The sequence below is a fragment of the Centroberyx gerrardi genome, chromosome 23 (assembly GCF_048128805.1).
Source record: "Centroberyx gerrardi isolate f3 chromosome 23, fCenGer3.hap1.cur.20231027, whole genome shotgun sequence".
In the NCBI taxonomy this organism is placed as follows: Eukaryota; Metazoa; Chordata; class Actinopteri; order Beryciformes; family Berycidae; genus Centroberyx; species Centroberyx gerrardi.
In genome coordinates, this window is record NC_136019.1 from 15692664 (window position 1) to 15707122 (window position 14459).

The window sequence follows — 14459 nt, forward strand, 5'->3', positions numbered from 1 at the left end:
AGGAGGTTACAGTCACCATCTGGCTCCAGGACTCTTCTGCACTCTGCATCTCCTCTCATCATCAGCCCCTGAAGTTGCTGTAGAAGAGTTCATCTTTTTCCTCTGTCATTTCCAAATCCACTTGCTGTAAATCCTCTTGACAAGTACGAAACAAAGAAGTATAAGAATGTCATAATAACACTCTCATAAGAAAGTAGTTCAAACCTCGACCCGTCTGATTGGGTGATCAAAACCAACTTTTTATTCAATAGTTATGTAAACAAATCTTACAGTGTATAATACATGACTTGTGTTGAGCTGTCATAACATGGGCTCTTTCCTTACCAAGCATAATGTATCACAGCTAAGTATCAGTCCTTATATTGAATGCTTCAATAAATCTGAAAATTAAAAAAATTGGATGTCTAGAAAGTGCATGCCCATTCAAGTTACATTTTTTAATCCTGTTTTGTCTTGTAATGCTTATTAAACAAGTAAGCATTTACAGACTTGTAGTTAATGCTGAAATAAAGATTGATATGGCGCATGAGACTCACCTAACTTACCAAGACAAAGATTGACTGTACAGTGAAAAACTTTCACACTTTCATGACACCATTATTCAGTGGCAGCCATCTTAGGTGTAAGAGATAGCAAAGACACAAGATAATCCTTTTCTAGCTATCCTAATTTTTTATTTAAAATGTCTCCATTCACCCCTGGCTCTTCGGTTCTCCCTCAAGGCAACGCCGACGTTTCTTAGTTAGTCTGACGTTAGCTTAAATTAGTGTTCAGTTACGTTAGCCTTAGCCAAGTGGGTCTTGTGTTATTAATGTGCCTGGCAACTACTACACACCTCTGAACTCACTAGTCACTGACAAACCTGCTGGGTAACTTTGTCTCCGGTTTGAGGATGATAAACTCGGTTTCTGTTACCGGGACAGCTGGTCCTCGTGCCCCGACAGAGTCCTGCCCACAGCCCCGAGGGTTTCCTCAGCAGCCGCTCCCAGTAGCTGCATTTTAGATATATTTATGCATGAACGATATGACTTTAGCTGAAGCTTCAGCGTCTGAGTAAACGTCTAACGCTGGTAAACAAACTAGGGTACCACTGTCAAGTCGGCCAGAGTGAAAAAACAACAAAACTTTCGGTCAGGATTTTCAAAATAAAAGCCTAATTGTCGGACATTACAGTTTTGACGCAGCTGAACAACGGTGCCACTGCTGTGGGATAAAACATCTTTGTTTGATTTATCAAACAGTAGTTTTTAGGGTAAGATTTACCCGCCCATGGGGCATTCTTTCATCAGGAACGACATACAACATAAAACAATATAATCTTTTTAGTATTCGTTTTATAGCTCTAGTTTCACCCATATTTAATCTAACGATTCCATTGAGTATACTCCATTATCTCTTTTAACATGTTTATTTTGAAGGCAAAAGCGCCTTACTTCCTCTGGCCGACTTGACTCGGCTAACGAGGATGCTGGAAAACACTGGCTTCCATTCATTTTCCATTTTCTACAAGGTCCTTCCCTCTCTTGTACTGGCAATTACTGCCACCACATGGACGTTGAACGCATCACATCAAGATGAAAACCCCAAAATACAGGAGTAAGAACTCACTTTTCCTTTCCCCTGGAAGAAATCCCTAAAAAAGTGTTAGGTAAGATTACATTTACATGAGACATATTAAAATGTCAAGTGGAAGTTTACTTTTCAAAGAGAGACTGAATATTTGAATAGAAATGCAAGTGTTTATTGAATAAAGAACAGAGGTCAAATGCACACATACATTGCAGCACAGGAATCAAAATTATAAAGGTTTTTGTAGTAGACAACCTGAAGCAGATGCAACACAGTTTGGAGAAGATGACGATGACTATAAACAATGCTATGATGTTGAAAACGATAAAATATATTCTATACCACTTGCAGCTATCCAGAGGCAACGTATTCCAAATATAAGAACTGAAAGCCCCTTCACCTGCCTCCAGACCAATGATTCCCTCATAATAACAAAGGAAACAACACACGTATGTATAAAAATACAATTAAAAGTTTCACCTGAGAAAGAACTTGCAAAGCTCTAAAATATGTACATGAGACAAAAAAAAAGTGGTCTTATTTTGAAAGATTTGTCAAGATTATTGTTCATTATTAAGATGGGATCTCTAAACTCCAATAAAAAAAAACAGTAGTAGTCATCTTTTACCAATCCTGCGATTAGCCAACTGGAAAAAATGGTTGAAGTTATGGCTGGGCGATATGGTTAAAATCAATATCACGATGATCATAAGGATTTTTTCCTATAAGGATATATATCACAATATGGCTTACTTTTCAAATAATATTCCTGCCATACCTCATTTTGTCAGAGTTTTTAAATAAAATGTGCCTGTTTTCATTAATTTAGACAGCAAAATTGTCACGATTGTGTCAGAATTGTGTCCCAAAATCACCATATCACCACAATATGATTCCACTGAAAGACGATAAACGATAATATTGAATTATCGCCCAGCCCTAGATGAACCTGATCAGATTTTTTTCTTTATTCTGTATCTAAGAAATTCCTAAAAATATACACCATACGTACACATTTTCAAACCAGTGAAATTAAATAGTATACACTCTTTAAACTTTAAAACACATAATAAAAAGAGAGCTCAATGAACAAAAAAATAAAAGATAAAACATGTATAAATAAAAAGAAGGGGAAAAAAAACAAAAAGGTTTCACATACAGTGGGGGAGTGAGTCTCCGTCTCTAAACTGCGTTAAGCAGTTCCTCCACAGCGACGGTCGTCAGGTCGGAGTAGAAGTTGCCCTCGTTGTCTCCGCCTCCGAACATGAGCAGGGTCCCGGTGACGCGTCCCGCATCTTCCTCCTCGTCTTCCGACGACGACGAGAAACGGTGACGACCGGCGGTCTCCATGGTGATGATGGAGTGGCCCGCCCGCGGCACGGAGAGGTCAGGGTGCGTCACTTCTGTCCAGCTGTTGATGTCTGAACAAAACAAGCACACCCCATGTTAAACTACAACACTGACTGGGCCAGATGCAGTGACAGCTGTAATCAATGTCAGTAATCCATATTATATCCACAGTAACCCAGTCCCATATTTCCAACCAATACAGCCTACCTGATGTGTTCAAATTGACACCAGTGTAATGCTCCACTATTGTATACATCCTATTTCATCGCTTTATTACCTTTTTTTTTTTACATTTTTGCTGCTTATTTGATATTCCATTTGTGTATTTATGTTCCATTTGTCTTTTTCCCTGCTGAATTCTATTACTTTTGTTGCTGCAACGACCTCATTTCCCCACGGCGATCAATAAAGTTTAATCTTATCTCAATTACGACACTAGAATGTGTTAAGTAGAAATATGAAATTTTATGAATTCCAGCATGTATGCAGGGTGTGTAAAATAGAATATACCAAGATAAAGAAGAAATGAGGGAAAAATATGTACAAAGAAAATCTAGCAAAAATAGTAAATATATACAGAATGAAACTAAATGAAAACTAGAAAAACCAAGATACATGCAAATTATTAAATAAGAAGGGGGGGAAAAAATGTGAATTTACAGCATACAACACATAATGTGTTTTGTATTCTTATCACCATTCTACAGAAAGCCATAGATATGTACAGAAAGTGCGTGGCTGTGCAGACATGCACTGTAAAACTAATAGTCACCTTAACAAATAGATTTGATTTACAGATAGATAACATAATGCACATAATGTCCTTATTAAAAACTCTAGAGCAAGGTACCATATGTACAGAAAATGTGACAATGTGCAGGAGTGCATGTGCAAAAAAAAGTGGATATTGTAGTTTATTGTGTATTTGGATCAGCTAGTGACAGCTTTTCTGTGGTCCGCAAGAAACATTAACAATATTGTAATGTACTGACACAGAGTACAAATAAAAGACTTGTATTCGTTACATAAACTCTCATACACCATTCATAATTCCTTGTTCACTTTTTCCCTTTTAAGAAGTTTCCATTACCCCTTGCTTAGTATTCTGCACCTCCCCTTATAATAAAGGTGTAATTTCATACATCTGATTCGCTCCACGCTAGAACTGCAAGACTTAGATCCTTCATCAATAAAGTGAATTTCAAACAGCAGCAGTTGCTTTACTGTGTAAGGAGACCAGCACATATGATGATATACAAACCTTTGATTCCTCAAATCAAAAAGGGAGAGCTTGAGACAAAATCAGCAAGACCTTCTCATTACTTACGCCAAGTTGTTGTTTGTTGTTGTTGTTTACATCAAACTGCCTTCCAGACTCTCTCGCTTAAATGACTGCAGCTACTTTGATGTACTTTGATCTATTTTTTCTTAACCAGACTAAAAACTTATTTTCAGCCAATTTGTACCAACAACCAGACAACAAAGGAGCAACAAGCCTCCTGCTATGTGTGTGTGTGTGTGTGTGTGCGCTTCCTCTCACCTGTGTCGAAGATGAAGGTGTCGTTTAGAGCGTTGTTTCCGTTGTAACCGCCGTGGATCAGGAACTTGGTATCTGAGAGCACAGCGCTGCCGTGCCAGCTGGAACACACACACACACACACACACGTAAATAATAATGCACAGTCCAATAGATGAGAGTATTATAACTTCATGTGTGTGTGTGTGTGAGTATACCTCCGAGGAGAGGGGGCTTTTCCTGTTGTTTTCACGGCAGAAAACTCCATCAGACCTGAGAAACAAAGAAACACAAAAACACTTCATATGTACGCCGTCATACAGATGTTTGTATGTTCGTTCCTTTTGTGTATATGTATAGATAGGTGTGTGTGTGTGTGTGTGTGCGCGCGCGCATGTGCCAGGGATGTGATTAGGACAAAACATAACAGAGAAAAGCAGAAATCATGTGGCGTGTGAGCATGAAACCAGGAATCTCCATTAGAAATAAACAAATGAAAAATCTGAAAGGAAAAAAACAAAACAAAAAATGTGTGTGTTTGTGTGTGTGTGTCTTACCCAGGTCCAACATGTACATGTCATTGTAGCAGACAGGAGTGTCCCATCCTCCAAACACATAAATCTTCCTCTCCTGCATCACACACGCCGAGTGACTGGAGGAGAGAGAGAGCGGGAGAGAGAGAGAGGGGGAGGGAGGATTAGATGAAAAACAAAACAAAGTATTTCTGAGACTTTCGGATCGCACCATCTCACCCTGAGCGGGGGGAGGGTTTGTCGCCCGTGACGATGGGCTGGTACCAAATGGAGAGGTGGGGGTCGAAGATGTAGAGGGAGTCGCTGCAGCCGTCCGGCTCCGGGTTGGGACAGGGAAACACCCCTCCCAGTACAAACAGCTCGCCCCTGAACATACTGCAGCTGTGGTAGGCCAGGGGGGGGACTTTACCCTGAGCCTGAGGGAGAGACAAGAAGAAAACATGATCTAAAAGGTAATTCAAGTCAAATAGTGAGAGTATGAGAAAGCCAAGGGGGGGAAACCAGATGGAAGGGAGAGAGAATGAAATTTGACACACACACACACATACCTCCACCATGGTCCATTTCCAGCTCTGCGTGTCCAGGATGTGAACGTCGTTGAACCACTTCTTGTTCTTGGAGCCTCCGAACACGAAGATCCGCCTGGAGTCGGGGTCATAGACGGCCGTGTGTCCGATCCTGGCCTCGGGGGTGGGGCCCTCCGCCAGCGTCTCCGCCGCAAACCAGGACATGTCCTCTGTTGGGACGGACACAAGGAGACTGGATGATGAGACGAGATGCCCTCCCTTCTGTCCCATCTCATATACAAACTGTTACCGACCTGTGCAGAGCTTCCACATGGGGTCTTTGCAGAACTGCATCCTGGCCCCCTGTCCTCCAATCAGAATTGCCGTCTGAGCGTCGATGGGACACAGCGTCTGACCCCAGCGACCTGACGGGTTGACCAATGGGGCTGCGGGGGGAGGTGATGACAGAGTGCGTGTCATTTTAAAAGTGTTCAATATCTCACACGCAGGCTTGAGACAGCTGTCTGAACGTCAACAGGGTGCAGCGTGTGTCGTTTTATCAAGTTAAATTTAAAACTTAAATTTAATAAAGACCTTTTCTAAGACCTTTCTAATGCAAGTTAGAATGAAATACGAGACGGATTTTGCATTTGGAATAAATGTGAAAATAAAAATGACTGTATATCAATGAGAATATAGGGCTGACAGTTGAAGAAGACGGAAAAATTTAAGGAATAGTTCACCCAAAAATGAAAATTCTGTCCTTATCTACTCATCCTCATCCTCAGTTTGTTAGTCCAATGTAAAGACTTGAAATGCAGTATGTAAGTGCATTTTTGACTTTACGGCCTTGTGTTTAGGTAATATAATTTAAGACATTTTAACCTGCTGACATGATTTCAGCCATTTCTCACATAGTTGGCCGTCTCTGCTATCTAGAGACAGTAAGAACTGAAAACACTGTAATGGTATCAGGCATGAAGAGAGACTGGTAGCGACATTAGCCAGTCAGCTGTACACTACAAATACCTGCATGGCCTGTGTGGTTCTAGACCAGCGGAGAATCAGTTTTGCAAATCCAAGTTCATGTTACATTTCTAGAGAAGAGGCAGTGACCTCAGGTGGGCGATGTGCATCGACATGCCAGCTGGGAGACTGAAGAGAATAAATATGACCAAATAAAAAAACAAAAGCACAACGCAAAGCGAGTGTAATGTGCACGCACACGCTGGCTCGGACTCACCGGTCTGTGTGGGTGTCTTGGCCTGTCTACCCTTCGTCCTGGTTGCGTTCTGCGGAGGCGTTCTTCCCACAATCCCCTGCGCCTCTCCGGCTCCATTAGCTGCAGAAAGGAGAGTTATGGACGTTTCATATTGATACAGAGCAGAACGCTGCAACACAGGCAGACAAATGCCACACACCCGCATAAGAGTACACAAGCTGCCAATGTAGGCCTAGTTTTTAGAACGGCACAGGTTGAGCTCCCTTCCCATTGGTCACAGGATTTCTGGAATATCATGGAATTTTGAGAGGTGTACTCCAAACAGGAAAAGTCAGGGAATTTAACACATATTCTGGAGAAATCTTGGAATATCAGGAGATTTTTACAAATGCGGAATGTAATTCCTCTAAATATAATTTAGAGGAATACACCAGAATGTATTTTACAACTTGCTTCACACATTCGTTGCATTAGCTGGTGGTTTTCATCCCAGCTGTAGTGGAAACTTAGTTATGGAAAGTCATGGAAAAGTTATGGAATTGCGGTAAACATGTACAATTCCATAACCAAGGCAGAGCACTTCCATGACCTAAAAAGAAAAGTTATTCCTTGCTGGTTTGTCAACTTAATTATTCCCCAATTAATTTGGAGAAATCTCGGGGAAGTTAATTACAGGGAATTTAATTATTCCCCAATTAACTTCTTAAGAGAATGTATAAAAATTCCCTGATTTCCCCTGTCTGGAATACACCTCTCAAAATTCCATGATATTCCAGAAATTCCATGACCAGTGGGGAAACCTGGCAAGGCCAAAACTGTCAAGAATTTGGCTGGTGTCTTGGGGAAAAAAAACACAACAAACACAACAAACACATACACAAGAGTTCATACCTACATACTGTACACACTAAACTGCAGCATATATAAATATAGAAACGTTATTCCTCACCTGCTCCCTTGGTCTTGGCAGCGTCTCCTCCGCTGCTGAACAGCCTCTGGCCTCCTCTGGCTTGACCTCTGACCTTTCTCACGGGGGTGGTCTTGTCCAGGGTGCCGTTAGGACACACGTTCTCCTCCTCCTCCCCTCTCTTCGTCGCCTTCCCCTCGCCGTCCTCTTCCTCCGCCGTCCGCTCCCTCTTCCTCTTGCCGTTGGCCTCTCGGGCTGCGGGGGGAGCCGCGGTGTCCTGGGACGGGACAGGCGCAACGGGGCATCAGCAAGCTATTCCTATTATAACTACAGCTGTGGTTATGACAAAAAAGTAAATACTTAACACTGTTTGAAAGGACTGATGTGATGTGATACTAGGGTTAGTGTTACCTTTGGAGTGTATTCCTTCATGGCCAGCATGACCTCTGGTTCTGACCAATCCGCTTTCACCTGAAAAATAGAAAAAAAAAAATACTACTTTAATACACTTTACACAACATACACAAACCTGCAACACAGTCCATAGCTGAGTCCTTATGTGTGGAATATGGACTCTAAAAAACAAGGAAAGGGCAACCACTTCTCATTAAAAAAGGATACTACAGAATTTATTCATTACACTTTCATCTTTGTGACCGTTAGCTGGAATAACAGAACAACCACTAGTTTTTGTACTAGAAGTGAATCCCCTGAATCCCCTCCCTTATGTTTCCGTAGGAAACCCTTTGCCCTTCTCCACACCAAGTTAGTCTATAAACCATTTTAGGAACTGGCAACCAGGGAAGTTAAACGCTAAAACAGGATCTCCTAAATGATCTTCCACTCCTTTGTTGGGCTGTTCCCAGAATTCTCCAGAAGACAGTCCTGATGGTGTGGGTTCGTTTGATATTTACCAGGTTTCCTCCCTCCAGGGTGACGGTCAGTGTGACCCCGTCTGTCCATGTCTCCTCCTCCCACTGCTCCCATGACAGACACCTGGAGGAGACAATTCAAATTTCACTCAAAAAGTTCATTTACTGCCCTGTATGCTGCAAACAAACGCCTTACATTGTCTGGTCTCTGGTGCCAGCCTACCTGTTATACGGTGTTAGTTTGCCGATAGTGACGGGGATCCGGTCGGCGTCGTTGAGCTCGGCGTTGACGCAGACCCTCTGCCCCCACGGCCCGCTGCTGAACAGCACCACCTGGCGGGCGGCCGGCGGCACCGCAACACACACCCGGCACGACCCGTTGACACTGAAATGGAGGAGAAGAAACACACGTAAACGGTCCCGTTGCTGTCCAAAAGCACTACCCTGGGAGCAAAATCACACCAGAGGCATGATGTTTGTATGTTTCGCAGTGACAAAAGAGCTAACCGAGGTGCCTTCCCTTTCCCCCGGAGACAGACGATTTAAAGACGCGCCAATGTGAAGCCATGAATGCAAGTATTTGACATGGGCTTGCTTACAAAACACCTTTTTAACAGCTCATTACCTGCGATTCAAGTTCACAAAACTAACGTTTCAAGTTTAGCAATAACTGTTAAACTGTTAAATTCTTTTTTTACAGTCTATGTGTTAAACGCGTGTTTTAACGTTGATCTTAACGTTACCACAGAAGTCTTTGAGGCGGGTTGTTTACTCCGAAAACCGCATAAACTCCGAAATCGTCCATCTTGCGTTCCGCTCCAGCAAAGAAGATTATCTGCAAAAGTATATCTGCTGCCAATTGTTGCTGATATTTTAATTTAGACAGAGAGATATCGTCACTATCTTGCTCCGTACTTAACGTCTCCCGCCACCAATGTACACAAATGTCTCAAACTCCGCGCGAGTTCTTGGCAAAAACTAGGTGCGCACGATTTGTAGTCCTGAGTATCCCGAAAGGCGGAATCTAACGCTAACTAAATGTAGGAAAACGAGAGCGCTACTAATACGGGACACGAAGGTAAACATATCGAGCGCCCCGCATTACACAAGCCAATCACAGGGCTGCATTCAGCGGCGCTGCGAAACGTCACAAAGGGCGCATTCAAGAACACTGCTCAGTTACATAAAGTTATGAACCATGCAAGTCAGAAATATCAAAGGTTTTACTCTGTTTACTGTGGAGGACCATATTAGTCATAATTAAATAAATAAATATGTCAGTAAAATAAATAATTACATAAATAAATACAGAAATATATAATATCATATAATAATAATACATTAACAATTTATTGTTTTTATTCTTTAATTAAAAAAAAAAAAATTCATAATAATTGTTTTCATAATAACTATATTTAGTTGTATATATGTTTAGTTCATAAAAAAAATGGCTTTTATTTTCAATTACATGATATTATTCAGACTTACATTTTTCAAAGTGGTTCTTTTATTTCCCTTTCCCTTTTTATTTTTTCATTGCTCCTCTTTTTATTTCATAATGACTCTTCATTTTATAATGTCACTTTTCATACTGTCTCAGCCATCTGTCAATCAAAGTGAATGGGGCGGGATCTATTCAATCTATTGCAAAGGATAATCCTTTGCAATCAATTATTTTTCCTGGCTCTGAGGCTGGTCTTGCCCCATGGGCCACATGACGTTAAAAAATACATTAATTAGTTGGATGTTGACGGGTGTAGTCCAGAGCTATCATCTCTGTTGATCCTTAAGAAACTCCTTAAGCTTTATTTTTACATTTGGAAAGACATGTACACTGTTTATTGCCTATTTTGGTCTCAATGCCCTTTGGACCTGGTCTTGACTTGAACTCAACTGGATCTGGTCTTGGAATTGACTTGGACTCGATTAAGGTGGTCTTGACTACAGCGCTAAATTTGAATGCCCTGTTCTTTTCCACAGATGGAGGTCCCATCGCTGACATCCTGCAGCAGGCCCTCCTGGCTGTGCTCAGCCACTCCAACTGCACCAAGCCTGACTGGTGGGGCAGCCTGGTCACCAAGAACATGATCTGGGCTGGAGGAGATGGACAGCTGGCTAGCTGCAATGTGAGTCACATTCATTTCCCACAACCCCTAAATTTTCTTCTACAGTCTCATGTAATATAGAAATGGAGTTCCTGTGAAAATATACCAGCCTTACAGTTTAGAATAGTTTTATACAGTGCCATAATGATTACTATATATGTACAATTTCTAAATGTTTTCGCCATCCTTTGCCTGAACATCACGTCTGGCTCTGTTACCTCAGGGAGACTCTGGTGGCCCCCTGAACTGCCAGAACCCTGATCGCTCCTGGCCCTCCAGCATGGGCTGCAACTACCCCAAGAAGCCCTCCGTCTTCACCCGTGTCAGCACCTACATCTCCTGGATCAACAATGTGAGTGGACATGGGCTTGGCTTGTACAGTATTTGTTAATATAATATGTGTGAATGTTCATGAAATTCCAAGTTTCATACTCAACTCCTACTCAAGTGGCAGATAGTTACACTTATTCAGGAGTGTGCCACCTGCCGTACAGGTGTAGAATATCTATCATTGAAGTGTCATTCAAGTGACATTAGACAGCATACTTTGAAAACCAATTGTCAGTGGTAGGAGTGCACAGAAATCCTTATTATGTATTCTTTACATGAATATTCATGTTGCAAATAGAATTCTCCTTCCAAACTTAGCATAGGAAATGCAGTCATTTATCAAAATGAAATACATTGCTAAATGCACATATTATCATAAAATATATGCACAAGAATAATATAATCTAAATCTCACTTTTAGACCTGTAAGTGTGTGTGGCTCAGATGAGTGTGGATTAGATATACTGTGATTAAGAAGCATCCAGTCCTAGCCTGGTTCCAGACCCCTGACCCGCCCACTCTTCAGATTTGGTTGAGCGATTCAGAGTCTGGTGTTGCTCTATTCAACAGCGATTTCTCGATAGGAAAAACGATTGGGCCAATGGCGTTGGTTGAAAACCAACTAACAGATGTAAAACTACCTGTCAACTGAAGGAAGAAAAGCATAACCACTATTTCCTTACATGATTTTGAAAGTCTACCAACACATTTAGAAAGCTGAGAGATTTCAGTTCTAAAACTCGAAACAGGAGTTAATTGATGGTGGCTTGGCCTTGGTGGTGTTAATAGGAGGCTACTATCACTCATGCTAAAGTGCCAATCTACCAGGAACACATGCATGATTTGAGTGTCTATGTATATCTAGAGGCACTAGTTTCAGCCATAATCCCTGAGCAGCAGTTCTCAGGTGAGTTGGTGCTCTTGCAACATGCAAATGACGAGAGTAGCCTGTTAGCACCAAAATCATCTCTGTGCCTCCGGTAGATAGCTCTGTCTGGTGCATATGCTAATGCTTTAGCACAGTGGTTCTCAACGTGGGGTCCGGGGACCACCAGGGGTCCTTGAGGGGGCTCCAGGGGGTCCCCAGCAAATTGATGAATTGTTAAACTTCACCATTATTTCATTTACAAGAAGTTAACACGATTAGAGAATGTAGAAGAATGACTACTTTGATCGTAGTTTCACTGTTATCTCTCTACCTACAATACAGATAGTCATGGAATTATGGACAAAATCATATCTGACAATAAAAATATTTGGGTCAGAGAGATAAAATCTCATCTAATGGGGATCCATGGCCTTAATGTGGACTAAATTAGGGGTCCTTGATATGAAAAAGGTTGAGAATCACTGCTTTAGCATACAGTATGTTAAGTAATTATAGGCGACTAGCATTATCCTAAAAGTGAGGAAATGAGAACCTGTGTCAGCTCTAACGCTGGCTAATTTTAATGGCACACATGTAAACCTGCCAGGCTTGTTTAGGGGATTGGTAAAACAGGCCTAAAATCCTATTAATAGAATGCACTTTCACTGGCAGAAGGTCTCTCTTCCTGTGAGACTTCAAGCATAACTTGATTTGTTTACATACTGAAGTTAGCAGAGTTAGCCAGAAAGCTAAAGTGATGAAGATTGAGATTTTGTTTTTAGAAGTTATGAACCTACAGGCCATAGCATAACAAGACTAAGAGTCTAACAGCCTCGTGATGCTGAATTTTGTGGAAGCGTCTGCTGAGATTTTACTTAAGCAGAAGGAAAATCACCTACTCAATTAAAAAGAAAAGTAGCTCATTTAAAATATATTCAAAGTAAAAGTTGCTTTTTAATAAATCAATTAAGTGTAATGTGTTACAGGGAGGAATTAGGACCATGATACATGGAAAGTGTTGTGAAGCAATGTAAAGTATGTAAGTATTTTTTCATTATTCTCCTATAGCCAGTGTGGTTACATTGATTTTGTCCTGCTTGCCAATCCCATCCCTGTTGTAAGCAGTACTGCCCTTCTCCACAGCTTCAAAATGTTGCTTGTGCATCTTGGACCTAAAGCTTATGATACAACAAGCAACATTTTGGAGAAGATGACAAGGCAACGTGTCGGTCAACAGGAATTGAAGTCAGACTTCCAGCATAATACCACAGCATTAGAAGTTGCCATGTAGACAATGTGAGAGTGTTTATCCATCTACTTGGGCTGTGTAATCCTGCAATGTTGACCAAAATGTTACACAGTGTGCATATCAAGGATATAAAAGTGCTGATACACCTGGCAGTTTTTTAGGGCAATGTAGGCTACACTCCCAATACCAACCAACTAACCAAGTCAAAACACAGGATTAACATCTATTCAAGTGTTGCCTTGCAAAAAGACTTTCCTGTGTGATTAAATAAAAAATGTAAAGGCAACTTACTGATTGATCTTGATCATCATATTTGCCCAGACATGTATTTTCCCTGGTCATCTCTGCCTGAACAGCTGAACCAAAACAGAATCTGTCTGTCATAAAGAGTTGAATTCTACTGCCATTGACTCAACAATAAGTCCATTCCGTTACACAGAAACTTTTTCCCTCAACACCCTCATTGTGCCACAAGAATCAACTGTGTTTGACTGCTTTTACATCTCTTCTGTAGTTGTGAGTTTGGTTGTTGGTTTTATTGTGTCGTTTCTGCACTGTTGATTTGTCATCCAGTAGCAAAACATCCATGGACTGGATTGAAGGAGAAAGGGTCATCTATAGGCCCATCAAGGTATGTGAGCATTGTTTATTGCAGTTAAATCGTCAAGATTTTGAGCTGATGTATGTATGTAGCATAAGAGGCTTTTGAGTGACATTATCTCATTTCCTTCAAAGGTATTGTTCAACGTACCGGTGTACAGAGAGACTGTGCAGCTCTGCTGGGAGTGGAAGTACTATGAAGTACAAGTAAGAACCGCTTTTGTTTCGGGCCCGCACAAAATAAAACACCTGACAAATTCTGGTGAAGTGTCTCCTGTGATTATACATGAGAACATCTGATGTTTTCTATTGACTTGTAGAAAAAAATGATGGTGCAGTTTTTGAGGCGTCAGCAACAGAAGCAGCTCCCATCTGAGCTGACAGCTGAGGACATGACTGACTGGCTGGTGGAGCAGGGCAAGAAATCTCTCAGGGAGCGGTGAGACATCAACTCTGCTCATGTTAAAGGAATAGTTCACCCAAAAATGAAAATTCAGTCATTATCTACTCACCCCCATGCCAGTAGAAAATCGGTTTAATGTTTGATGTCCACTTTAGTCTCTGTTTTGTATGTATTTTTATACTGTTATGTATATTTATTATGTATATTTATAGTTAAAGGCACATTTTATTGCATTTTTCATTATTATTATGACATCAAACATTAATATGGGTGCTCACTTGTGCTCACAAGTAATTGCTTTAAAACAGTATTTCTATCTTAAAATCTTTTTTTTTTAAATCAACAGCTAGAGCTAGATAGCTATTTAGATTTCAGCTAAATAATGGTGTAAATGTCGGTCTTTTCAAGTCACTTTGGGATCTTTTGGCT

General features: G+C 41.1%; 2 protein-coding genes across 2 annotated transcripts; one reads left to right on the forward strand and one right to left on the reverse strand.

The window, feature by feature from the left end:
- Window positions 1-1763: 1763 nt before the first annotated feature.
- krcp (kelch repeat-containing protein) lies at window positions 1764-9299 on the reverse strand. The gene is made up of 13 exons (XM_071923108.2): window positions 9219-9299; window positions 8699-8860; window positions 8518-8599; window positions 8015-8074; window positions 7646-7880; window positions 6718-6816; window positions 5789-5920; window positions 5517-5704; window positions 5188-5384; window positions 4993-5087; window positions 4654-4708; window positions 4460-4557; window positions 1764-2990 (listed from the first exon to the last, which is right to left on the reverse strand). The coding sequence occupies exons 1-13, from the start codon at window positions 9278-9280 to the stop codon at window positions 2752-2754; spliced, it is 1704 nt and encodes a 567-aa protein (XP_071779209.2). The 5' UTR covers window positions 9281-9299; the 3' UTR covers window positions 1764-2751.
- A 1035-nt stretch (window positions 9300-10334) lies between these two features.
- On the forward strand, window positions 10335-14070 carry LOC144543544 (chymotrypsin-like elastase family member 2A). Its single transcript, XM_078291717.1, has 5 exons — window positions 10335-10350; window positions 10456-10601; window positions 10804-10932; window positions 13763-13834; window positions 13948-14070. The coding sequence occupies exons 1-5, from the start codon at window positions 10335-10337 to the stop codon at window positions 14068-14070; spliced, it is 486 nt and encodes a 161-aa protein (XP_078147843.1).
- Window positions 14071-14459: the final 389 nt, after the last annotated feature.

What these genes read in the sequence shown, in the direction of transcription:
- krcp (XM_071923108.2), bottom strand. Translation starts at nt 9,280, where the DNA reads ATGGACGATTTCGGAGTTTATGCGGTTTTCGGAGTAAACAACCCGCCT. An exon ending in CATGTACATGTTGGACCTGG is followed by an intron (nt 4,709 to 4,992) that starts GTAAGACACACA and finishes TTTGTTTCTCAG; the next exon opens with GTCTGATGGAGTTTTCTGCC. An exon ending in CACCTTCATCTTCGACACAG is followed by an intron (nt 2,991 to 4,459) that starts GTGAGAGGAAGC and finishes TGTTTTGTTCAG; the next exon opens with ACATCAACAGCTGGACAGAA.
- LOC144543544 (XM_078291717.1), top strand. An exon ending in GACAGCTGGCTAGCTGCAAT is followed by an intron (nt 10,602 to 10,803) that starts GTGAGTCACATT and finishes CTGTTACCTCAG; the next exon opens with GGAGACTCTGGTGGCCCCCT. An exon ending in GGAAGTACTATGAAGTACAA is followed by an intron (nt 13,835 to 13,947) that starts GTAAGAACCGCT and finishes ATTGACTTGTAG; the next exon opens with AAAAAAATGATGGTGCAGTT.